Consider the following 27,622-nt stretch of genomic DNA (forward strand, 5'->3'; position numbering starts at 1 on the left):
AAGAATACCTTTGTAAATTCTGAATATAATTCTTGATTGGTTTGCTGCAGTCAGTAACAGACAATTTAAATTACTGTGGACCTTTGTTATTTATTGGTAGCTATTTTCTCAGACACTGGGTAAATGTAAAACTTCGAGTCATTGAAAAATTTTTTATAACACAGGCATTAAGTAAAAGAACTTAAAAATTATGAAAGATATATATATATAGTTTTAGAAATGTCATTAAGCTCTAGATAAGATCAAAAAGCAAGGAAGTATGCAAGTATTTCCCAACTATGATATTAAAACAATTTTAGTACTGTACTCTTGTTTTAAAAGTCTGCCAGGAGCAAAGTTAAACTCACTAGGTTCAAATACGTTCTTGTAAATAATTTAAAATTTGTTGTGTGAAATATGTTTTTTAAAAGACCTAAAATAAATGTACTCCCAATAAAGAATCAACACTGCTTCACATGTTTTATTTTGTCATACATTCTTTTAGAACCGGGTTCACTTTTCCAGTTTTGTAGAAAAATAGATGTTCCAGCCACCATTTACTTAGCTGTCTAGTCTTTAAGACCAAGCAATATGTTCCCTGGAAAGATGAATAAACGTCATAACTAACTCATTTTTTTTTAATTAAGACAAAGAAATAACTTTTTTTTTTTACTCCCAAAGCACAGTATTTCAACAGCAGCAGCCAACATGGGGTTTTAGCAGCTTAACTTTACCCCCTAAATAAAGCTTTGTATAAACCAGTGATTTTACTACAAAAACACTGTCCTTGAAAGAAAGGAGTGGCAGTCAGACATCAATGCAAAACTTGGAATGATTGATTAGGTCATAAACATGGCACTTACAAAAGGCAGCTTATGAGAATATTCCACTTAAGAAGTGGTTACTTTTCTGTCCCTCCTTTACACCCGCAAAAAAAAGAAAGAAAAAAAGAAAAAGAAAAAAACTTCCTTTAAAAATTTCCCTTAAATGTAAGTTTACAAAATTTCAGAAATGCCTTGTACCCAAAACAAGTGCTTAAAAAAAAACCCCAAAAACAAAAAACCTGTGCTAACAACTCTTACAATTCAGATATATATATATATTTTTATAACATCTAAGACTGCAAGAGTTCTTATATTCAGTAGCTCTCTGGTTTAAGACGACCTCCATCGCCTTCACTTACAAAACGTTTTCTGCCCCTGTAATGAAAAGAACACAGACATGAAAACAGATACAAATTCTGACTAGTCAATTAAGATAATTTAAAACTTCGTCTTTTTTGGTTATTCATTAAGTTTTGAAGGGTTTTAGTGTCATTTAAATTTTTAAAAAGTCAGCATGCCTCTAAGTCTTCTGAAAACATTTTCCCTACTACATATCCTAGAACATATCAAATGATCTGCTTCATCTGAGCAGTTTTTAGTTAAATAAAAGCTTAATTACTGAAATAAATTCACTGTCCAAATGAAGTCATGTAAAAAAAAGTTAAAATATAAATAAGGCAAACATTATGCTATTTGGAAATTTAATAAAAACACCTCAAAATTATTGAGGGTTCTGTTCCAGACCACCACAATAAAGCAAAACCACAATAAAGCAAGTCATGAATTTTTTGGTTTCCTGCATAAAAAGTTATGTTTACACAATACTGTGGCCTATTAAGTGTGCAACAGCATTATGTCTTAAAACCCAATATACATAATTTAAAAAATACTTTATTGCTGAAAAATGTTAACTACCACTTGAGCCTTTAACAGGTCATTAATCTTTTTGCTGGTGGAGGGTTAGAAATATTCAGAGTACTACCGAAATGTAACACAGACACAGTGAGTAAATGCTGTTGGGAAAATGGCACTAACATACTTGTGAACACAACGTTGCCACAAACCTTAGATTTGTAAAAAACAATACCTGCAAAGCACAATAAAATGAGGTATGCCTGTATTTATTTCTACTATATTATTACTATTATTTGAAAGCTAAACACTGAACCAAATAAGAAACACCAACATGATTGGGAATTATGCAAACCAGAGTTACAGAATCTATCAAAATATCTATGTTTAAAAATGTTTTAAAATTTTTTCTCAGATACAGAAAAGCCATAACCTGAATGTGGAAAAACAAATCAGAGTCCAGTTAATTCTAGTATATGCCCCATTTTGAGATTTCTGCTCTTTCAAACACAAGAGGCCTTCCTCTATAATGTAACCACACACTAGCTACATGTAGTAGCCCAAGAGGAATAGCTGAACAGCAGTCTAAAGCAGTAAGTGCTAAACAGAGCTTGGGCAAGATTAGCCCTTATTATTCGCTGACCCTAGACCAATACTCACAGGCATTCAAGGTCACACACAAATGTACACTTTGCCCAAATAAGCAAAAGGATAAGAGGATAAAAACTGAAAGTTCTATGGAATACATAGAAAGTTTAGATCTCTCTTCAAATGATCCTTGAAAGTAAAGCCACAATAGAAATAACTAGTTAGACTTTTGAACAGAAGTTGGAAAACTTTTTTAAAAAGTCAATGCCAAAGTGTTAACCCCTTTTCATACTAAGTCTAAATGTAAACCAGCTACATTTTCCTGAACATAAAGGCTTCATACTATAATATTAAGAGGTCAAGGTTGGAAATGAAGCAGCAAGTAGTAAAAACCCTTGCCAAAGTTGACAGTTTTTACTGATGTATATATACCACTTGGCACATTAGTACATAAATGGTGCCACCACCAAGTAGAGATGTATATTTTCAAACATTTTTTTTATCAAAGCCATTATCTTCCACCACTGTCTTCTCCTTCTCTCTCAATGGCTTCTGAACTTTGTAGAGCAAAGGACACTATCAGGAAGTATTTTTTGAGATTTAGTTCTCACAATGCACTTCCAAAAAATCATCAAGATTGAAACTTCTTCAGATAAAAGTTACAAAAACTTAAAATATAAAACAGACCCACACAAGAAGGTTAGCTGTTACTAAATTTTTATATCTATTATAATATAAATTTCATTATAAGCTTTAATGATAAAAAAAATTCATCAACTTCTTAAGAATTTGAACCTAGTAGCACATATATAATCACACACACACTTACTAGAGAGGTAAAATCCAATCAGCCCCAATTCTCCATTCTATGAGGAAGCAAAAGGAACCCACATGAAGTACAGGAATAAGCCTAGATCTTTAAAGCCAGAAAAAGTTTGGATTCATCCTTGGTTGCTATTACCATGTGTGACCTTAGAAAAGGTACATTACACTGCCATAAACCTCAATTTTTTCATCTTACTGATGATATCTATTCTGAAGTTATATTTAAACTACTTAGAACAGAGCCTGGTACACAGAACTGCTCCACAAAATTATTTTCCTCCCAATGAACTGGGGCTTCATGAGGTCGTCCTGCACAGATTTACAAGAGAACAAAATAAGCTTCACACTTATTTCTCCACAAATTCAGATGATTTTTCACTGGTGAGTGACTTCAGGGAAGATAACTACTATTTTTCAGACACAGCTGGAATGACATAAAATTAGCATAGCCCTCCCAAGCACCTCACCCAGTATTTCATGTTGAGAAAGTAATAAACAAAGTACCTTGAAGGACAAAGATCTCTGAGTTGTTTGGAAATTATTCCGGCCTGAAAACATTCTTCTACAAATCGCTCAAGTACAGAGTATGAATGTGGGACATCCAGATTAATGTCCGGAATTTCATTGTAAATTCTCTCATAACCCTAAAACAATGGAATTATACTCAGAATTGTTAACCCATATAAAATACATAATGCCATACAAACCATCACTATTATCAGTCTATATTTAAGGCCAAAGGTTCATATAATTAGACTGAAATCAGATCTGAACCTTGAAAAAGTACAAAGAGTAATTAAGTATGTCTGTTACAGAATATTTTCTTTAAAACTGTTCTCTCAAAAGAGCTTCAGGCAGACATTGGACACATTTCTTTCCCCATCTACTTCTCTATAATACATTTACTACATTTTTAAAAAATAAAAGGCAAGGAATAACCTCACCCAAATCTAATAACAATGCATACAATTTTAAGTAGGAATAAGTTAAGTACTTTATAAATCTGTTGAAAGTGCATTTTTCTCTCTAGATTTAAAAAAAAAAAGGAATTATCGTATCTTAGAACTCTTGAGGAAGAACACACACATATCACATTTTTCAAAATACAGGTTAAAAAAAATAATGAAGTGTTTATTACTTTCCAGGAAATGGCTGTAAGAGGTTCAAACATAAACAGTACCATTAAAATATATATATATACACACACACAAACACATATAATATATGTGATACATGGGCATGATATTACTAAACAAATCTAAAAGAAAATTTCATTAACAATTCATAATCTGTGTTCAATCATATATTTAAGATATAAGCCTAAAAACTGGTCAAAATAATGTTATACTTACTCTTTTCATTTGGTCTAGAGTAATGGTAGAAGATTTCCAAAGAGATTTTAATAAATCCAGAATCATCTTAAATGTACTTTCTCCAGTTGACTCTAAAACCATTACAATGGCCTAAAAATTGAATAAATGAATGATTGAATTATTGCTCATTTTTCACATAAGAAACTGCTCCTAAAACCCATCATAACTCTTTTCTCTAATACATAATTATAATCATAAAAATTGTAAAACTCTCTCCCTTAATATTAAAACTTATAAAAAGAAAACAAAAATGTATGTTATTAAAGAAGCAATAAGTCACTGTGGTGCAAAAAGGAACACGTAATAATTCTTTTAGGAATGTCAAAGTAATCTTACCTCATATACAAGCTCATGGTGAAAATGAGGTACTTCCAGTTCTTTAAGGCAATGTTCAGCTTCAGATATGTCTCCAGAGAGTAAATACTCTTTCAGCAGCATATCAATCTATTAGATTTAAAGATTGAGATATATTATAGTTCTTGATCTTTAAAAAATTCTGTTTTGCCTAAGGATTTACTTACCTTCATCTCAATATATTACATGATAAATAGGTCACAAAGTTATCTAAGAAAGTCTCGACATGACACTATCATAACAAAATGTTTTCATAATTAAAAAGAAAATCCGCATATCTTAAAAAGTTCATAGTCATGAAGGGAATGCAGTGTTTCGGTGTTTTTTAATAATCCATTGAGATCAACGAGTAGACTTAAATAAGATGGGTTTGGCCTGAGTTACGACCATGATGCTTCAATGCTCCCTGTAAAACAAGAGACCTTAAATACCACTAGAGGGCACTAACTGAAAGTCTCAGAATGAATTTTTAAAGGGGTGCAAACTCATTTCCATCAGGATGACCATAATATTGCAGTGGGAGCCAAAAAATGAGAGATAACAGGGTTTTACTAGACAGGGCAAAGATTTCCAAAGTAGTTTTTTCTCTACAATTGAAGATTTGAGGCCCATTATTTAAAACATTCATCAGTAATTCAGCTTCTAGTTATATCTAAAGAGGCAAGTCTTAACTCTCCTGTTGAACACATCTATGGCTCCAGAGAAGAAGAGGAAAAGTTTTTCAGCACAAGAACTTCAATTAGGAATGTTCTCCCCCATACACTGCCTGTTAAAATCATCTTTGCTCCTAGCAGACACTCAATGAATGTTGGCTGACTGAATAAAACAATCTCATGTAAGTATGCTCTACTTTCAACTTCTATAATATATTTCCACAAAAAGTAAAGTGAAATTTGATCAACCGAATACATCTTAATGAATAATTCCTATTATGCTTTAGGAAAATAAATATTTAAAGCATGGTACGTGAATAAAGTATTTTCACTTTATAATTATAAGCTAATATATTGTTTAAATTACATCACTTAGTTTTTTAACTTTGTTATGTGACTTTAAGTATTTAAATGTTTCCCACTGGGTTCCATGCATTTTTGAGAATGATAAATTATAAATACATGTATATATTTCTAAAAGTCCTCTCTGTCCAACTCATCCTTCCATGTAAAATAAATGAATATCCAAATAATATCAACCTCAAACTCATATATTGGTAGTTTTATTTCAATTTTCACCTTGACCATTTTTTCACTGAGATGATTCACATACCATAAAATAGTTTGGCAGTTTCTCAACATATTTTGAGACGCATTATCATCCTAACAATATTAACTCTTTCAGTCCATATACATGGGATATCTAATTATTTAAAGGCCTTATTTAATTTCTTTCAACAGTGTTTTGCAGTTTTTAATGTATAAGACTTACACTTCTTTTGTTAAATTTATTCCTTTGTATTTTAATCTTTTTATTATAAATGCAATTGTTTAATTTCATTTCAGATTATTCATTCATTGCTAGTATACAGAAGATCTAGAATTAAATTTTGTATATTGACCTTGTGTCCTGCAACTGTGCTGAATTCGTTTATACAAGGATGAGTCAAAAATTATCCTCACTCTGGCTGTAGAACTTAATTTTTAAAAAAGACAAATACATCATTTTTCGACATAATCTCCTTCCTTTTCAATACACATTGTCCATCTGTCAACAAGCTTTCATATTCCCTCATTAAAAAATGTTTTAGGCTGAGCTGCGAGCCACAAATGATGCAAATGCACTGCTGTCTTCACTTCATCAGAAGTGAATCTTCGGGGATTCCTAGATGGCACAGTGGTTAAGAATCCACCTGCCAATGCAGGGGACACACGTTCGATCCCTGCTCCAGGAAGACCCCACATGCTGTAGAGCAACTAAGCCCATGCACCACAATTATTGAGCCTGCGCTTTAGAGCCCATGAGCCACAACTATTGAGCCCATGTGCTGCAACTACTGAAGCCCATGCGCCTAGAGCCCGTGCTGGGCAAGAAGAGAAGCCACGGCAATGAGGAGCCTGCACACCACAACGAAGAGAAGCCCCCACTCACCGCAACTAAAAAACCCCCGCACAGCAAAAAAGACCCAACACAGACAATAAAATATATAAATTTATTAAAAAAAAAAATTGACCCAGAAATGAAACATGTAAGAACTGACATACAAAAAAAAAAGAAGTGAATCTTCATCCTCATAGGGCTGCTTTCAGGGGACCAAACAGGTGAAAATCCAATGGAGCAAGATCAGGCCTCTAGGGAGGATGCCTTAACACCTCAAAACGAAGTCTTTGCAGAGTGTCGGACAGTGTGGACAGAAGTACACAGACATGCATACCCTCAAATCACAAAAAACGAATCACTGCATGCTGCTCTTTTGTGCCAGTCACAAGTGGGGCATCCATTTTTGCTTGCATTGCAGTTACAAATGAACTGATGTAACACGTTCACACCTGCACAGCAGTGACTGGGGAGACAGCAGCCTTGAATGGAAAGCACAGATAAGACAGTGCGGGCAACAGTTCTAATATAACCAGAGTGTGGATAATTATTGACTCACCCTTAGTAATAGTTGGGTGTTTTATAATAGTTTTGTTTTTTTGAGGATTCACTTGGATTTTTTGTATACAGATCATGTCATCTGGGAATAGAGATAGTTTTACTTCTTTTCCAACTTATATACTTTCTCTACTTCATTTTCTTGCTGAACTGCTCTGGTATTTCAACTGTTTTTATACCTCAATTATTCTAATAACTCTAAAATTTTTTAAAAACAGATATTGCAATCACGACCAACTTATCTACCTTATATATAAAAACAAAACTGGTCAAAGCTCTATGTTTTGAGCTCCTTAACACTCACACTTGGTATACATATCATTAAACTATTTATTAAATATCAAAACTATAGTCACATGAAAAGATTATACTCAAAAATCAGAAGCACATGTACTATATAAATCTGATTTTCTTAAAAATCTTCAAAGAAGAAGGTTAAATATTTTTTTTTGGTTTCTTATTATAGAATACCACTTTGCTGCCAGAAATAAAAAATGCACAGAGAATAAATCTGGTATTAATGCAAAAATCACTTTTTCTTTTTTCTTTTTTTTAATTTATTTATTGGCTGTGTTGGGTCTTCATTGCTGTGCACAGGCTTTCTCTAGTTGTGGTGCACAGGTGCTACTCTTCATTGAGGTGCATGGGTTTCTCACTGCGGTGGCTTCTCTTGTTACGGAGCACGGGCTCTAGGCATGGGCTTCAGCAGTTGTGGTACTCAAGCTCAGTAGTTGTGACAAGGCATGTGGGATCTTCCTGGACCAGGCCTCAAACCCGTGTCCCCTGCATTGGCAGGCGGATTCTTAACCACTACACCATCAGGGAAGTCCCTACTTTTTCTTTTAAAGCTATGCACACAGGTAGTGAACTTGCTTACAAAAATCTACCACTCTGATCTACTCCAGTGTTCATAATGCATAACTTACAATCTCAGACCATCCAGTTTCAAACTGCTCTTATAAAAATGGACATTTATTAACTACAAAGTAGAAACTTATTTCAAGAGTTTGAAAATTTTTAAATACCAAGAAAAAGACTTTAGGTAGCCCTCTGAGGTTCCTACACAGCCTTCATGAAAACCCCTTTAATTTCATGAAAGCCTCTTTAACTTAACACAGTCTTGTTTTTAAGTCACGGAAACCATAAAAATTTAATAATGACTATATAATTACTGTATAATTTATAGCAAAAGGGCATAAAGCCAAATATATAAGGATAATTTCATTTTCCACTTGCAATTATAAGACTGAACTTAATTTTTGTCCACAAAAATACCAACTAGAGGGCAGAATTTGTTTCCCTAAAGAATACATATAAATTAAGTTAAAGACAATACACAATAGTTACCTCTTTAGCAAGGTGATTAACAGACTGCTGCCCACCTCCAGAGCCCCAAACACTGTCCTTGCGCTTTCCACCTTTAGACATACTCAGGAGCACAGTAGCCTTGTCCAGAGCAGCTCTACAAAAAAAAAAAAGTTAATTTTGACATACGGACATGCTTGAGACTGACCAAATTATGAATAAAGCTGAGGGGAGAAAAAGCCATATACACTAAAGGCTTTCACATAACATAAAAGCAACCTAAAGTTCAGAAGTGTCTTAAAAAAAACTGCTTTTCGAAATAAAAAGTTGGGAACAAAAAATGTTGCTTCTCATATTGATATTCTCTCACTCACTTATTTCCATTTCTCAGCCAACAAAAGTCTAACATTATTACAAAATAATTGATCTACACTGAGAAGGAACGTTTCACCTAAAACTAACTTTTACATAGATTCATGCCTTCCCACCAGGGCAACTATTCCACTATGACCTGAAGCAGTCCTAGAAAATTAATATCCATACCTGTGAAAACCTAAGACATGGCTAAGTCCAAATCTAAATTTCCAGGAAGTTATGAAAAATCATAGAACATAACTCATTTAGTTTATAATCATACCAAAGAACAAAAGTGAAAAACATTATTTCCTAAGATTTCTATAGCAGATAAATATAAAACTGAAAATAGGTCTCCTTTGTTAATATTGTCCATCTTATTAGAATATTAAATAATTACAGAACATTAAAACCTGAAGGACCTTAAAGAACATTCCAAGTTCCATCCTTTCATTTTATAAATAAGGAAACTGAGGCCGAGAGAAAAGTGGTTTGACATAAAGGTAGCTAACAGTTTAGCTAAAACCCAGAACTTCTGCATTATAGTACAGTCTTCTTTCTGTTATGTCAAGAATCTCTCAATTTTGTTTTAACGGTAAAGAGTACACACAAATGACAAATAGGTGTCCACAATGTCTGATTAATTCAAGTATCATTTCAACAAGTAGAACTTTCCCCTATTTTGAAAATCTAAGTAGTAAATTAATTTACTTACCTAGCCTGTACACAATCTACAGTTCCTTTGTAACTATCAATATAGGTATTACATAAAATTCCATCTCCAACAGCTCTAGCAATAAACTGGCCCACCAACTATAATAAGAAAAAAAAAGAGCTATATAAAAAAATCTAAAATAAACCTTTACAGGACACAATTTCTAAATACATGAATGATGAAGACTGGTTGAACTACACAGTCAATACCTAAAACATGTTGGAATATTCAAAAAACACCTATTTAGCACCTATTGGATATGCTTGGCATATACTCCACATCTTAACTTTCAAGTTAAGCGCTATGGGGGCATAAAACATCTGTTTTGCTCACTACTGAATCCCCAACACCTTGAACACAGCATATGATATGCTATGAACATAGCATACTTGCTAAGTCAATGACTTAGTAGTCAAGAAAAACCTCTCTTTTGGAAAAAAATAAATCGGACTATGGTCTCTCAAAAAACTGATTAAAGGAGTTTATCTGATGGGGAAAAGTTGTTTACAAATACTTTTCTGAAAGTATGTTCACAGCATTATTTCTTATAAAAACTGGAAAAAACTTAGTGTCTAACAATAATGGTGTGCTTAAATGGTATTTATGTAAGATGGTACACCACGTGGCCAAATACGTTTACCACATTTTATGGTGTAAGAAAAACCAAGTTTACAAAGTAGCATACAGTATGATTCCACTTTTTATTAAAACAAATAAACAATGTAAGGATATATAAAAACCATACATTGATATATACCCTCAAAAAAGTAGAATGGAAGATTTAAACACCAAAACGTTAACACACTTAACAGTGGTTATTTTTGCTGGCCTTTATTCCTTTTGGCTTTTATTTTTCAAAACTTCTATAATGACTATTAACTTATGTACAGTTTTTTTTAAAGTATGGGTATTGGTATAAAAAAAAATTCATGTTTGAATCATAGCTCAATATTAACACAGACTACTTACTGTCTGTCACAGGGAAGTATAAGAGAAATAGCATTTAGGTTAACCTACCTATACTCTATTCCTAAATTAATGTTTAAGTAAAGTGCTCCTACCTTGCTTTAAAACTTTGGTCAGGTAAATAGCAACGATTTCACACGTTTTCAATTTCAAACCAGAAAGTCATATTATAGTGTCAGCATGTATTAAATCTAATAAAAGCAAAAGGCTTTGAGGACAGAATCTAAACAAAAGCATACATAAGTCATGAATTTTCTAATTATTTCCCCACAAAGCTACAAAAGGGAACAATCTTATTTATGATTATTTTTATAATAAACATTAGTGAAGCAAGCTCAATGATCAATTATAACAATCTACATTTTTTAAAAATCCTAACTCATGAAACAGCTTAACTACATATAATAGAGAATATACAGACAGAAAAAACATGATGTGAAAACTATACAGAGCATCGGGGGAAAAGCAGGATATAAAATTATGTTGTGATAAAAACCATGTTGGGGTGGAAACAGCCAGGGAAAAATACACTAAAATATTAGAGGGTTATCTTTGTGTGATAGGGAATATGGGCCAGTTTTTCTTCTTTCATCTAATAAAATTTCCTAGGAGCATGTATTAGTTCTATACTTGCAAGTGAAGTAGACGGAGAGAATGAACAAAAAAATGAATCATACAAACCTGTGGTGCTCTAGGAGTATCCAATGCTAATTCAGGTAGATCTTTCAACAACTTATCAAATGATTTTTCTACATCATTTGTGCTCATTACTGTCCCACAAAGGTCAGAAAGAAGCTTAGATGTCATTTCTCTATGACTAGCTTTTCCCTCTAACGCCAAGGATACTGCCAACACTGGTACTCCACTTTTCATTTCACCAAGATTTAAATCTCTTAGCATTTCCTATTAAAAAAAAAAAGTACGTCACTGCCTACAGTTCAATTTAATTTTATTTTTGAAAAAAATCAAGATATTACCTATATATCCTTATCTCTCCTTGCCTAGAAATAATCAGAGAAGCAGTCAAAATTTGGGGGTAAGATAAATGCATCTTTTTCCACATATAAATTAGATACTGATCCACTTTAAGTCAAGCTTCAACTGTCTGAACATCACTAAACTCAAGAATGTGAACTGCACCTAAAATAGTTTATTAAATTATATAATATTGCTAAGTTTGGTGTTAGGAGTTAACTAACCCTCTGACTTATACTCTATTGTTTCTAGAAATACTGTTTTATGAGCATCTGTAGGGAAACTCATTTTACATTATCATAAGCTGTTTATATTCTACTTTTCTTCAAAACTTTCTCTTCACACAAATATTTATACTTTCATATAAAATTTAAGGTGAGATCTTAAACCACTGTTTTTAAGTGGGATTATTGTTTTAAATGCTGGGATAAAGTAAAATTTCCTCAAAAAAATATAATAGCAGTAGCTAATACTTATTGACCACTTACAATGTGCCAGGCATTGTAAGTCATCTTAGTATTATATTAAATAACTTTAAATAAGTTTAAATATTAAATAAAGTTTATATTATCTTATTTAATACTCAAAAAAACTCTTTGAGGGAGGTATTATCATCATACTCACCATAATCAAAGCACAGAAAAATTAAGTATTTGCTGAGTGCACCCAGAGGAGTGACCAAGTGGGAAGTGGAATATAGGCAGTATGACCATAGAGGTTAACTTGTAACTCAGTTATTTAGAGTAACAACTACTAACAAGGACACCAGTTAAGTTACTAAACTGGTGTCCTTGTTAGTAGTCTCTTCCCACTCTATTTCATCTTCTTGGACAGCACTTGAACAACTCACTGCCTTTAAACATGATACTCCTCCTTCCTGGAAAAGCCCCTTCCACCATCTAACACTGGCAAACTCCTAACCATCCTTAGATGGCTCAGAATTATCTATTACTCTCCATCTTATGCTTCCCTAACATTGCTCACAGTACTACTCAGTTAATAAACACATAGCATGCCACTGGTCCCATGCTAGGTAGGTGAGAGGACTTCAAAGTCCCTGCCCTCACAGGACTTGGCTAAACTTTTCCTCTATAATAGAATGTTTCACATTATATTTCATGTATCATTTCCTCCACTCTACTGAGCTTCAAAAGGGCAGGAATCTTTACAGATACCTCCACATGGTATCCACTGAACAAACACTTGTTTTATTCCTAAAAAACACAAAGTTATCAAACCTCATATTATCAGACAAACCGAGAAAGCCCAGTCTGAATTAAAAGAATCTAAATTATAAAAGTCTTTTACAGAGATGCAATTTTATTACTTTAAGTCAGTAATACTAAACTACTAAACTAGACCAGTAATTTTACCCTTTTAGATTTACCTTATGAACAATTCATAACACAGTAAATGCTACCATACAAATTATGCTTCAAAAACACATTTGTTCTCTTGATTTCTGTAGGCATTCTTCTCCAAACTTTTATATCTGTGTTCTTTTTTGGACAGAGTACACGGATAAATTTTATTCTACTCCTAAGCATTGAAATGAATGTTAAAAAAAAATGTAACGGAGGCATTTTTTTTTTAATTGTATAATCACATTTATTTCATAATCAACATTAAGCATATATAGAAATATTATACATATTTTCTTTTTTTTTTTTGGGGGGGGGGTACACCAAGTTCAATCATCTGTTTTTTTATACACATATCCCCGTATTCGTAACGGAGGCATTTTTAACAGATCCCTGAGGACGTTTCAGAAGGTCCATAAATGCCTTGAAATTGTTAAAATTATATTTTATAAACTACCAATTATAAAAATGTTATAATTACAGAAATTATTAAAGTATTGTGTTGTGCCATTTTTCAGAGAAGGAAATGGCATATATAGTTCTCATCAGATCCCAAATAGCTAAGAACTGGTCTAAATAAAATTTTATTCCATTTCTTAGTTAGAAATTCACTTATGCATAAGAAAACGCTTAAACTATTTCAGTGATCAAAGATCATTCTGGATATGACGTTTTGCTTTTAACAGCGTCTGCTCTCCTATATTAAATAAAATATACTTGTAACGTTAAACCTACCGCAACTTCATTAGTATCTCCGTGCTCAAAATATTCCTGTATGATTGGTGTTAAAGTCTTCTCAAATGCCATTTCATCCAAAGGCAAAACTACAGTTTCATAAACACAGTTTTCCTGGAAGGGGAAAGGGCAGAAAGTTATAAATTAAAGAACAAAATACTCAGATAAACTGAAACTGTCTCATAATTTTATACTCCAACTAGTTAGCAATACCCATTCAGGAGAAGAAAAAGATATGCTACATGCTTTGATAACTTATATAAAAACAGAATCTATGTCACCGTTCTTTTATAAAATCTAAATACAATAAACCAATATACAGAGTAAAACCACTAACTACAGCAAATATATGACTTGCTCTTGATCCCCCATGTCGTCTGTTAATTTTTTTCTCTCTCCCACAAATCCAACGCTTCAGTGACGAAAAAGCTTTAAGATGGCTTTCCGTCACACCTAGTATTTTCATTAAAACTTCACTCAAAAAAAAAAAAAAGCAAAACAGCAGGAACCAAAGCCTTCATGATTAGTATTATCATAATAAAAAAGCCCGTATAGCAAAAATCAATGTTGTAGTAACCCAAAAATCTCTAAGGGAAAGCACTACTTAGCTGAAATTTCAAAAAGAATAAGATGTCCAATAATCTTCTATTCCCCTTCTTTGCAAAAAAGCCCTGAAATGTTTCTATACAACTTCTGACTGGCTTCAGTCTAATAACATACACTTTCAAGTCTTTCAAGACTGTTTATTAAAATTAGAATACTTAGCTAAGATTTTATAGTACTTGAATCCTACTGGTTTCAAAATATATTTTTTCATGTTTCTTAGAAATATTTCCATGTCTAATTATTAAATTCAGAAACCAAGTGAAAATTATGCATACATTACTATCAGTTAACTTGGTTAATCCAAAATTAACCTAAACAGTCGGAAAGTACTGAATATATATATGATTTAGATATATATACATATATATAATGCAATATGTGTACATACATATACACACTCATTATATACATATTATATAATCACACAGATTTTAAATAAAATTATATATACATAATTTGAATGGTCTAGAGTATAGATACAAAATACATGATTTGACAAATATATGAGTATAGTACAAATACAAGGTCAAAAAGCTTATAATTTTAAGTATATATTACAGAAAGTAAAATACGCATACCTGGTCATCATCATAGTTAGGATCTTTCACATCCACCTCCTCCACATCATATACCTGTCCAGGTGTACCCCAGACACCTTTGCCTCCAGCACCACCTGAAAAAGTTTGGAATTGAGAAAAGAAAGAGCATAACTGTCCCATAGTTCATAAATTTTAATTGAAATCTGAAATAATTCTAGACATTCAGGTGTTAATTCAATAGCAGTTATAAAACTGTACTTTAATTTCTATGCTAGTTTTTTGGCCAGTTGAGAATTATACGTTAAACCTCTTTTTATTCAGATCACTGCTTTTTCAGTAATGATTAGGTATTATGTATGTTATAACCTATTTCCAAAAAAACAAGCTGAAGTAGCCTACAAAGTTAAAGCTGAAAAGGCAGATGCGTTAAAAGAAAAACAAACCAAAAAAATCAGAAAAATAGCTGTAGCGGTGACCTCAAGGCAGGTGATACTGCAGTTGAGCTCTAAATTCTATCTGACATACCTTGGGAACAACAACAACAAAAAAAGAAATATACTGATCCAGTAAGAGGTGGCACAGAAACTCAACAACAGAGAAATTACTCAACAAAGAAGTACAGCGACTACCATCAAATGTTTTAAAGTCAAATTCTCTTTAGATATAAAAGGAAACAAATACAACTAGACATATGTTACAAATAACTAATTGCTATTTAAGCATCTTTCTACTTCTCTACATACAAATTCACCAGCAGAAGTTTAACAACTCCAACTTCCAAAGTTGCTTTACTAAATAAACTTACTAAAATTATTTTTATAAGGCTCAATATATTGCATTATTTTTAAAGAACTTTACACTATCACCAATGTTGGGGGGGAGGTTTTTATTTTACACATAGAGTATAATTCTTGCCACCAGAGGTAGAATCTGATAACTAGGTTTCATTTTGACCCAGCCAATGCTTGCAGAGTCATTCAATAAGAATACAATTTTTGACAGGACACAAAAAGATTTTACAAGAATCCCAGGCCATAATTTGAAGCTCCCACCATTTGGAAGCTCGTGAAATCTCCAAATTGCATCAGAATTCTACTACAGACACAGGCTGACAGACCCCTCATTCAACAAATATTTAAGTACCTACAATGCTAGTCACTACTCCAGGCACTGGAGATACAGCAGAAAACAAGACCACTCCACTTCAGTACCCAAAATAAACAGAGCTAAAAAGAACTCAGACCTACGAAATTATTAAAATTCAGTCCATGATATTACCAATCAAATTATACTCACCATGTATTCTTAACAACAGACATAATGAGATTCATTACATAGCAGATATGATGAATTTCTAACCCTACTTCTTTCAAGCAGAATTAGAGAATACAGGTACAATTCATAACTGTGAAAAACACTGGTGTGTATTTTGCTGGAAATATGAGATAAAGTTCTGCTCAAGCAAACTAAACCTACTCAAACAAGAAAAAAAGGCTCAACAAAGGAAAAGCGGGATGGTCCTCAGATTATTAATATGTAAAAATATATACAACACATAAAACCTTACATTATCATTGTTTAAATTTCTCTCATTCTTAGAACAAGGAAACTGAAGGAAAAGAATCAGATGCTGTTTTCTCCATTTGTTTCTCTGGACGTGGTATATACCAACCTTTCTTTGGTAGTCCCCGTCCTTTCCCAGATCTGGATCGCCTATCTAGCAACCTTCCCTTCGGACTGGTTGGTACAGTTACTCCACTTCTAAGGCCTTCACTTCCATTATCACTGACTGAATCGCCTCTGCCAGAGTCCCGGGATGAGTTTTTCCGCAACCGCCTTTTTGCCTTGGCATTAATCCTAGCTTCATTAATGGAGGATGCCGAAATCCAATTTCCATTTATCTCATTCTTTATTTCCTCAGTCCCAGCATTTTCTTCATCACCAGAAAAGAGAGAGTCACTTAAATTATCAGGATCTTAAAAAGAAAATGAAGGGAAAAAATTCTAAGTAAGTATTTTAACCATCTACTGCTATACCAGTTACAGCCATAAGTTATACTAAGTTGAATCACATGAAATTCATTTTTATAGGTGACAGTCGCATATTGGCAATTTCATATGGCTCAGTGTAATAAATGACAACTAATTAGGATTATTTTTCACATTATCATGGAAAGTAAACTAAAGCACTGAATGTTAATGAACAAAGTTGACTGAAAGCATGTTATCTCATGTGTTACATCATAAAACCTATGTTAACAAAAACACCAAATACAGTACAAGAGCTCTGAGACTTTTATGAGCTAAGACAGTCAAGCAGTTGGAGATAGTAAGAAGAGACTAAGGCTCTTGAGAGAAGGTAGATAAACTAATATTTACAGAACGCCTATTGTTTACCAGGCACTAGGCTGGGCACTTCGCCATTTACCCACAAGTTTGAAAGCTATTTATCACATCATTTATATAGATAAGAAAACTAAGGCTGAGGGTGTTTAAATAACTTGCCAAATATCTCATGATTAATTATGGACACTTAGAAAATATTACTAATTCAAAGAGCTTGAAAGGCATTTGGCAAATAAGTGATTATATATGACCATTGGGCAAAACTGCTCATGCTTCACTGCTTTCAAAGATAAAGCTTGCTTTCAAAGCCATCATCTCAAAGTTCTAACTCATCTCTCCAAACCTGACTCACACAACTTACCATTCTCCGAAAAATGTTCCAGCCTTGTATAAGACTTGTACATTATCCCCTGAAAGACAGCAACGTATTTGGAGTTCCCAATGGTCCCACATCTGGAATGTCATCCTCACTGCTCTTTTTAGTTACCAAAATCCTTTAGGATATACAGCTCAAGTCTTACTTCCTCCATGAAAACTTTCCTAACAATTCTAGCCACGGTAACATTCACACACTGCTCATTTACCACATCACGGAAATCACTTAATTTCTTTTTATATAACAGTCTTGCTTTTCCAAATAAGTCATAAGCCTCAAAAGAGGAATCATGCCTATACTGTATGTTTTTGTATCCTCAGCACCTAGCAGAGTATCCTTTATAGTATCAACTCAAATGTCAATTGAGGTCAAATGACATGGAGACACTCGGCTTTACTCTGAAAAGTTTTTAAGTCAGAAAGCTACTGAATTAGTCACCCCTGGACCCAAGTTTTGTTCATCATGGCTAACTCAACTCAGAGCTGAATCCCTCAATATTCCTAAATGTAATTAGGATGTGTCAAGTCTATATGCATGGGCTTTAACATGTTTCTTTTTAAAGATAACATGTAGAAACTAAAACTTTTTAAAATCAACCTATAAAAAGGACAGATGTGTTCAAATCTTTTCAATTCTTGCAAAAAGTATAAAAGTTAGGAACAAACCCTGTGGTAATCAAAAAACAAACAAAACATTAAGTAGAGCCAAATTACTTCAGCAGGCTCATAAGCAGTCTCCTGCCTTCAGTCTTCAAACCATTCTTCAAACTACATGGAGACTGGTTTTCTCCCACTGAAAACCCTTTGCAGCTATTCCTACTGGGTCGACATAAAGTGTAAAATCTACCTTGTAATGTTAGGTCCTTCATGATCTTGCCCCAATCACTAGAATAGCTGCTGACCATTCCCACACTCAAACGGTCAGAGCTTAGATTTGATATCGTAGGTAGATGATGGGGGAATTAGTTTGTCAGAGGAATACAGAATATATCAGAAAAAAGAGAGTGTATGAGAGACCAGCTAAGAAAATGCTGCAGTGTTCAGTCACAAACTAACTGGAAAGGACAAGGTTAATAACTTTGGGGTAAATAAGAAAGTGACACCTTCAAAGAAAAGGGCTTTCAAACAGAATAAAGAATAAAACAGTGTTTTAAAAGTTTTTAGATTAGGAAAGGAAGCCAGTGTTAGGAGGGTCAGTTTGGGACATTACCATAACCATAAATAAACTACTATGGCTAATAGTAGTACCAGCAGTAGTCGCAGTAGTCATGTTACTTCTATCATTACCATCAGTATTGTTACCTACTAGATATCAGGTTCCAAGCACCTCACATACATGGTCTATAATCCTCATGAAGCTCTATAATGAAGCTGTTTAACCTCATTTTTCAGAGAGAAGATGATTCACAGAAAAGCTATATATCTAAAAAGGATTGTGATCAGGATTCAAACCCGCATTTGAATCTTAGATGACTATAACTATAGAAAACACAAAGCTAGAGTACAGCAGAGTGGTGACAGCTAAACAAACAAGGAACAGGGCTTCCCTGGTGGCACAGTGGTTAAGAATCCACCTGCCAATGCGCGGGACTCGGGTTTGAGCCCTGTCCAGGAAGATCCCACATGCCTCAGAGCAACTAAGCCCATGAGTCACAACTACTGAGCCTGCGCTCTGGAGCCCAAGAGCCACAACTACTGAGCCCATGTGCCGCAACTACTGAAGCCCATGCACCTAGAGCCTGTGCTCCACAACAAGAGAAACCATCACAATGAGAAGCCCGCGCACTGCAACAAACAGTCACCCCCGCTGGCAACAACTACAGAAAGCCCACGCACAGCAACAAAGGCCCAATGCAGCCAATAAATTTAAAAAATAAATTAGAAAAAAATTTTAAAAAAGAAACAGGGAACAAGAGAGTGAATATAAAGAGAAAAAAGAAGAGGAAGGAGAAGGAAAGACCAGAGATCAGACAAATCAGATGGTGTTTCACATAAGAGTGGGTGACTGAAGAAAACATTAAACATCTACCTTTAACATATTGCTTTCATTATTCTACAATTAACGTGAGCTACCAAACTCAACTATAAGATAAAGGCCTCTCTTAGAAGTATCATAGTAAAATGCTTTAAAATGCCCCTCACAGTACTATTCGATTTAATCATATTTCCTACACTTGAGTTTCTTTTCTTCAACTATTTTAATATCCTTTCAAATACACGCTTATGTACCTGCAGCAGCAGACATATCTAGGTATATTTAATATGTTAGGTCTTATAATTTTTAACCCATGTTTACATCAATTGCTCTTTTATATTTTGCTATCCATACTCACTTAAGTTTTGGGGTTCCATAACCACTACTGATCTGACTTTAAGGAAACCAAAATTAAAAAGATAACCTGAGTACAGAATGTGGTGACTTCAAAATTGTTTTCTACTGTGTCCTAATTCCTTCTTTCTGAATTCTCTGACATCTCAATAACCAACCCAACTTACATTATACCACAGTATCAGACAATCATATTTTCAATTATTGGTCTACTGAGTTACATAATAATAATTAACATTAGCACATTTTCATTTGTGACATACATAATATGTGCTATGGGTATGACACACATGCACGATATCTCACTTAATCCTAACAATAAACCTATAAAGAGGGTATTTATAATCCCAGCTTTATACATGAAGAAACTTCAAGGTCAAAGCAAATAACCCACTTTCCCAAAGTAACAAAGCTGGTAAAAGTATAAGTTGGAATTAGTACACTACTCTGTCTGACTTGGACTATTTGTTACAGGAAGAATTTATTGCAAAGAAGGTCTGTCTTAGGCTCATCCAAGTACTGAAGTATTTAAGGAAGTACTGAGTAGAGGCATCAGAACAAAATTAGAACTAAGACTTGTTACAGTTAGAAAACAAAAAGTATAAAATTTAGAGCTGTGCTGTCTAACAGAAATATAATGCAAGCCAGATACATAATTTTAAATTTCCTGGTGTTCGTACTAAAAACTAAAAAGAAACAAGTGAAATTTATTTTAATATATTTTATTTAATCTAATAGATCCATTATATCGTTTCAACATGTAACCAATAGAAAAAGTTACTGACGATTTCATCTTCGTTCTTTCATACTAAGTCTCTTGAAATCTGCTGTGTATTTTGTACCTACAATACATCTCAATTCAGATAAGTCACGTTTCAAGTGCTCAACAGCCATATGTGGCTATTGGCTATCATACTAGACAGTGCAGAGTAGAAACAATTACCTATCTGTGAAATATATTCTTAAATTTTATTATTACCATTCTCACCTCAATGAAGCAGGGACATGATACCCACTAATAACCCTAAAAAGCAAGCACTCATACAGCTATTGTATATAGCAGCACCAAAATAATCAATTATTATAGTAATTTTTTTCAACTATAATTTTCTAGCACACTTTAAATTAGGCCGTAAATACAAAATAGCAATGAAGTTTCAACTTTAAAGTGTACATTCAGATCAAAGAAAACTGTATCTATAACTGGACACAACAGTGAATTAAACTCACTGAAAAAAATGAAGCTGTGGTATTAAAAAATGAAATATGCTAAATATATTTAAATTACATACAAATTTTTTCAATATTAATCATAAAGCAAACAATTATCTAAAATGTACCAACATGAAAAGTTCTCACTATTGAGAATACTTCAAAATCCTAATTAACTCTCTACAAAGATTATACTGAAAGCTATATATACATTTTAAATGATATGATGTTATTTAGCTTTTGGACATCTATTCAACAAAACCATTTTTATGATAATAACGTACTATTGAAGCATCATGGAAAATCAGAGAAAATGCACACAAGTTATAAATTATTAGTTAGGAACGATATCAATGATACCAATAATAGTTTATACTATAGAAAACTCACTAGTTCATGTGAAAATAGTAATGAGCAGGTTCACTATTCTTCTCCCTTCTATACCATATAGTTTATTATAAATAATGGAGAATAAATGTATAAAATGTGAAGGGACAGGCAGAAAAATATAATGTGATGAATTTCATAAAAATAAGAATCACAAGGTTGATTTTAAAAATATAACCTGCTTTCTTACAGCATGAGTAAGATGCTTTTTAAAGTAAAGATGTTTTCATAAAATTTGGTATGGCCTGAAACTTGCTCACAATATAGTCAAGGTTCAGGATATTATCACTTACCGGTAGGGTTTACATTCAGTATTTGTTGGTGTTCTACATCCATTGCTCCTTAATCTCACTCGCACTGACTAAATTACCAAATGGAACTCTTCCTTTGGGATGTATTTCTTTAAAAAGAGAAAAAAAAAACCTTCAACATCTTCCAAACTGATATAATTAAAGTAAATTCAATTTACCTACTCAGTTAAAAAAAAAAAATCACCACATAATTCCATTTTTTTCCTAAAGCATTCACTTTATTTTCAAATAGCTTCCCCTAATTAATGTTTGGTTTCAACCTTCTTGATAAGTTTATCTGTATCAAAAAAAAAAAAAAAAAAAGCCTGTATTTCTAGATGTGCCAAAGCATCCCTTTTAACCTGGAATTAAAAGATATATTTGCTATACATCCTTATTTCAAGTTAGAGTATATACGTATTCCAAACTTTTTAGGAATACCAGGCCTCATAATTAATCTGCTATACACAGATATTGATTAGTTTGTCACCAATGAACTATAAGAACTAGTACTCTAAAATGCAAACTACACAGTTTTGGTTAAAAAAAAAATTAGACCTGATTGTCTCATTTTTCACACTAAAACATATCTGAAGGCAGATAAATCTGCCATTTCATCACCCAGGCATCTATAATTCCTGTTATAAGACTTTGAGATGGGGAAAAAAATTTTAAATCAGCATTTTCTATAATGAGAGCATTATTATTATAATCTGAAAAACCCATTTTTAAAAAAACTCTTACTTATTTAAGAAAAGAATAAGTACAATGACATTAGCATCTCAGTATTTTAGACCATGGTTTCAAAATGGCTTAAAAATTATTACTGCTGGGAGGTTCTGGTTGATGAAATCAGTTACCTTTTATTTAGACAATTTAGCGATAAAAATAAACTGTTATTTGAAAAAAAGACTATCAAAATATATTTTCATAAAAACTATCACCAGAAGGTGTAACCAAATGCAATTTCAGAATCTCTGCAAATATTGTTTAAACAGTGGCTTAGAGTACTTAAGTATTTATCTGCTTCAGTGACATAGGGTAGATTAAGTCCATCCAGTCATTTATCATCATTTCACCAGCAGTGTGCCCTTTTTTAAGATATAAAGTACACAATAAGAATGACAAATAACCTAATTACAAAAAAGCATTTAGTTTTCATATAACATAACCTACTATTAAGTTGTCATTTTAGAAAAACAATATGATGCCTCCTGGAACTCAAAGGGAAAACTAACTTTTAAATTTCTCAATATATACCATTCTAACATCTTATAAGTTTTATAGCTCTTTTCTCCAAAGAGTATTATTTTGTAAAACAAAAATAAACACATACGATATGCTGAAATTATAAACTTCATAATATGATATAATCCTTAGGCTACTAAGATGCTATCACATTGTTTCAAAAGAAAATGGTGAGATCACTCTCTAATTCTATTCAGAACAGACAGATGTATGTGATTCTATATAAATACCTTTCAATATCATAACTCCTACTAACTTCAGATTTAGGAGGAAAAAAAATGAACCTTAGAAATAAATACACAGAGAGACTTCCCTGGTGGTCCAGTGGGTAAGACTCGCGGCTCCCAATGCAGGGGGCTGGGGTTTGATCCCTGGTGGGGGAACTAGATCCCGCATGCATGCCACAACTAAAGATCCCACGGGCCACAACTAAAGATCCCATGGGCCGCAACTAAGACCCAGCACAGTCAAAATAAATAAATAAATATTTTTGTTAAAAAAGAAAGAAGTATACGAACAAAAATAGTTTGCAAACCTAAACATTTAGTGTCTTCAGGGCTGAAAATGCCATATCTGTTTCATTTCAATATATGAATTACATGTTATAGGAAAGCAAAAATGTCACATGATATGTGTATGAGATCTTTAGAGTTACATTTAAAAGATCTTTTTCATTCTTGATACAAGTATAATCTTCAAGAGAATACTTTCTGCAGAACCTAGCTATTAAAGGAAATGACTATAACTGATGTTTTAAAAGCCCTTTATAACTTTGGAAAAGAATTTTACATGCATTATTTAATATATCTCTCAGAACAATCTTAAGGTAGGAACTACACTTTGCAATACAACTAGACAGATTCAAAGAAGGTAAGTGATCTCTCCAAAGAGAGAGAGCTGCTCATGGGAAGAATGAGGATTAGAACCCAGACCTTCTAAACCCACTACTGTTTGCACAAGCTCAATACAAGATTTTAATATTCCACAGGAAGATTCTTTCTTAGGGTTAACAGAAAGAAGCTTACTAAAGCACAGGCTCCTACTGTTATAACAAATTTTTAAATAGTACTTTTCAAACACTAAAAATAATATCTAAACTATTACACAATAGACATTCAGGCAAAGAAAATTATTAGGTAATGACTACAGATAGCTTACCAAGCCTGTTAAATAACTATAACAACAACAACAACAAAAAGCCCTATCTGGGTCTTTTGGCAATGATAACACATTCAAGAACTCAGGCACACTTGAGAGCAACACAGATGTTTTAAGAGTTTACAGAAGGATAAAGACATGTTCCATGTTTTTACTCTCTTCAAAGTAATGAGGGTTGCCACTTACTTAACAATCCTTAAGATTTTTGCCCCAAACTTAAGAAATTGTAAAGCAAAAAATCTAAACTCCACATCCTTCATACTAAACTATAAATTAATTTTCTATAAGAAAAACTATAAGTTAGACAAAATTAAGGCTTAAGTTAAACACTGTTTCCATTTCTCCTATGCGTTTCACAGAAACATACAATCACAAGTACTCAATTGCCACTGGATTCCCTAAAAGATAGAGCCTCACTTTCCCACCCCACCTCCCCCCAAAAATCTATTTCCTGAAATATACCTCATAAACCGCTTTGCCATTTTTTTGGAGTCACATTTAGGCCATTTGTTAACTAGAAAAGTACTTGTATTCCTTCCAGGGCTACAATCACACCTAACTAGCCACTTAAACTCACCTTTAAAAGCATTCAACCACAATGATGCAAAAATGAGCAAGAGAGAAAATATCATTTATTTTCGCACTCCTAGCAACTATTCTTCCTTTCTCATTACAAGAGAAAACCAATCAAAATATAACTCAAAGATACCTGCTGAGATATTAAGGAGTTTAATAAACCTATAATAAAGGAAAGTTAAGGGCATAAACACCGATAATTAAATTTACAACACATCTGCGGTGGTCGTTTTTTTAAAAAGTGAATGGTGGTTCCTAAAAAGCCTTACGTTAGCAAGAATGCCAAAATTCTAAAATTTAAGTGAAAATGCGAGGGAAAACAGGCGGTGACTCCCCCCCACCGCCCCACCCCCAGAGGAAGCTGCATTTTTAATCACTTTAATCATCTGTAGATATCACACAGTTCCTGGCTGCGCAGTCAGTTCTCACTAGGGCATGGGGAGACAGGCGATTTTGACGTCTGCAGACAGTTTCGAAGCTCTCGCAAAACAAAAAAACAAAACCCTCCCCGTGCACACTGCAGCACCAGATCGACACATGCAGCCGACACAGCAAGCGTCTCACAGAAAGGGGGCTCCCTTCCTGCCTTTGTTTCCTCCGGGAGATTTCATTTAAACTAAGCAAGCGACCCTTTACCCGACGAGGGGCTCCTCGAAGTTCGCGCAGGGCCCGAGCGGAGGGCACGTGTCCGCCTCCCAGCAGCCCCCTCCCCCCCACCCCGACCCCGCCGCGCAGGCCGGGACTCTCGCAGCCCCCCTTCCAGGCCGATCCCCGGGGGATGCTGGACCGGGGCGGCCGGGCCTGGACTCCGGAGGGCGGGCGGAGGGCCGCGTCTGGGAACGCCGGGCCGCAGGGCCGCCTCTCCAGAGGGGCCCCCAAGGAGGTCGCGGGCGAGGAGCGGGCAAACCTTCCTCACAGGATTTCAGTCAGGCCAGAAACCCGCCTCCCGACGCCCACCCGCAAAGGAAAACGAACACTCGGCCTTGTGAGGGGCGAGGAGCTCCTCACAGGCGGGCGCCCCGCGCACCCGCCTCTACACCCCGAGGGGGTCGGGCAGGGGGCGGGCCCGCGCCGCCACGCTCCGGGCTCGGGGCCCTGATGGAGGGAACCGGGGCCGACTCCCCGCAGCCCGGGGCGTTGGGGCAGGCGCGGATGGGACGGCCGAGCTCCGAGAAGGCGGCGGACCCCTCCCCGCCGGCCAAGACCGGACCCGGTCGCGGCCTCCACGCCCCCTCCCCCTCCCAACGAGCGGCTGCCTCCGGGGAGAGACCGGGGCTGCGGCACCGGGCGCACTGCTTCCAAGCGCGCGAGCCGCGCCGCCGCTACTGACCCCTCGGGCCGCCGCCGCTGCTCGCCCAGGCCCCTGGTCCACCGGCCTCGACCCCGCACCTCAGCCTCTGCCGCCGCCTCGGAGCTTCTCTGGCCCTTCTAGCTCTGTTTGTTTTTGTTTTGTTCTACCCAGTAACACGGGGGCGACAGGTCGGCGTTTATTGGCCGAGGCTAGGAGGTCTTCTAGCCAATCGTGGCGGTGGAGCGGGAGCGGCTGAGGGAAAGGGAGGGAAGTGAAACGTGGAAAGCTGGGCAAGGGCGCGGAAGGGCGCATGCGCGTCTGGCTCCGGGGCCTGGCTGGAGCCGGAGTGGGAGCGGGAGCCGGGCGGGAAGCTGGAGTGGGGGGAGGCGGGGAGGCGGGGATGCGCGGCGGGGTGGGAGCGTGGGCGAAAGGGCAGTGCCTTGGCCTGCTCCCCCAGTCCCCTCACAGGCCGGTCAGCAAACTCGGCCGACGCAGAGGCTTCCTGAGGGGCCCTGCCTCCATTTCCAGACACTCCTCAGAGGCATACCCTTAACCTCTCCAGTTCCTTCTCCCGCTGGCCCCTGCTCACTCCTTAGCTCCTACTGTGTGCAAACCCCATGCTAAGAATATTAGCGAATGCGCTCTGTCCTTTGACGTAGAAATCACTCCCATTTCATAGATTAGGAAACAGACTCAAAAACTCTTTGAAGTTACTTTGCTAAGTATGACTAGTCGGATCCCTGGGATTCAAACTCACGTTCCCGGCTCCAAGGTTGAGGTTTTCAACCATGGCTGTAATTTCTTCATTGAACTTTTGGCCTCCCGTGGCTGTTCTCTGCATCTTTTCCTCCTGGCTGCGTTCTCTTTGGCTAGTCTTTTCCTCACACTCACCCTAGTTTGCCTATTCTCTGATATAACAACCAGAACCTTCTACTGTCTCTGTCTTCTCCGGAGAGGACTCAGCCAGTATCTCTGGCTGGATTTTGCAATTGTCTGATGTGCAACACCTAAATGGTCAATTAGTCTTTCTGGAACCAAAGTGTATCACCCCCACGAGCAAGCTCCCTCCCCTGGCTTACCCTTTCCTTCCAGTCTTCCTGCCTGGGAATCACCTCTAATGCTATTGCTTCCCTACACACATACACACACACACACACACACACACACCCCCCAAAATCTGTTGCTAGCTTCCTACTGCCTCTTGGAGCATCACCTCAGCCAGGCATTGGAGGCCCCACAGCATGACTTCAAGACTTTCTAGCCATGTCTCTCCACACCCCTCCCAGTCCACACACCCCCCCCCCACCCCCGACTGAAACCCACTTGGACCACTTGCTGTTCCATATGCTTCCCCACCATTTTGAAATGCCTCTTTTCTTAGCTCTGCTCGATGCAGTCCTATCCATGCTTCATGGGTCTCCCACATAGTCCTCCTTGAGCCTCTTACTTAATATGATCTGCCAGTCTCCTG

The 27,622-nt window shown here is 35.6% G+C and overlaps 1 protein-coding gene across 2 annotated transcripts; it reads right to left on the bottom strand.

Moving 5' to 3' along the window:
• Nucleotides 1-435: 435 nt before the first annotated feature.
• On the bottom strand, nt 436-26,374 carry PDCD4 (programmed cell death 4). Of its 2 annotated transcripts, none has more exons than XM_057736650.1 (12): nt 26,250-26,374; nt 21,882-21,988; nt 16,613-16,915; nt 14,980-15,074; nt 13,796-13,909; nt 11,406-11,627; nt 9,759-9,856; nt 8,732-8,846; nt 4,778-4,885; nt 4,421-4,531; nt 3,573-3,712; nt 436-1,178 (listed from the first exon to the last, which is right to left on the bottom strand). In XM_057736650.1, exons 2-12 carry the CDS (start codon nt 21,922-21,924, stop codon nt 1,118-1,120), a joined length of 1,410 nt encoding a protein of 469 aa, XP_057592633.1. In that variant the 5' UTR covers nt 21,925-21,988; nt 26,250-26,374; the 3' UTR covers nt 436-1,117. The 2 variants fall into 2 exon arrangements, with proteins under 2 accessions (XP_057592633.1, XP_057592632.1); XM_057736649.1 differs by having other exon boundaries at nt 26,191-26,326.
• Nucleotides 26,375-27,622: the final 1,248 nt, after the last annotated feature.

The sequence above is a fragment of the Hippopotamus amphibius genome, chromosome 5 (assembly GCF_030028045.1).
Source record: "Hippopotamus amphibius kiboko isolate mHipAmp2 chromosome 5, mHipAmp2.hap2, whole genome shotgun sequence".
In the NCBI taxonomy this organism is placed as follows: Eukaryota; Metazoa; Chordata; class Mammalia; order Artiodactyla; family Hippopotamidae; genus Hippopotamus; species Hippopotamus amphibius.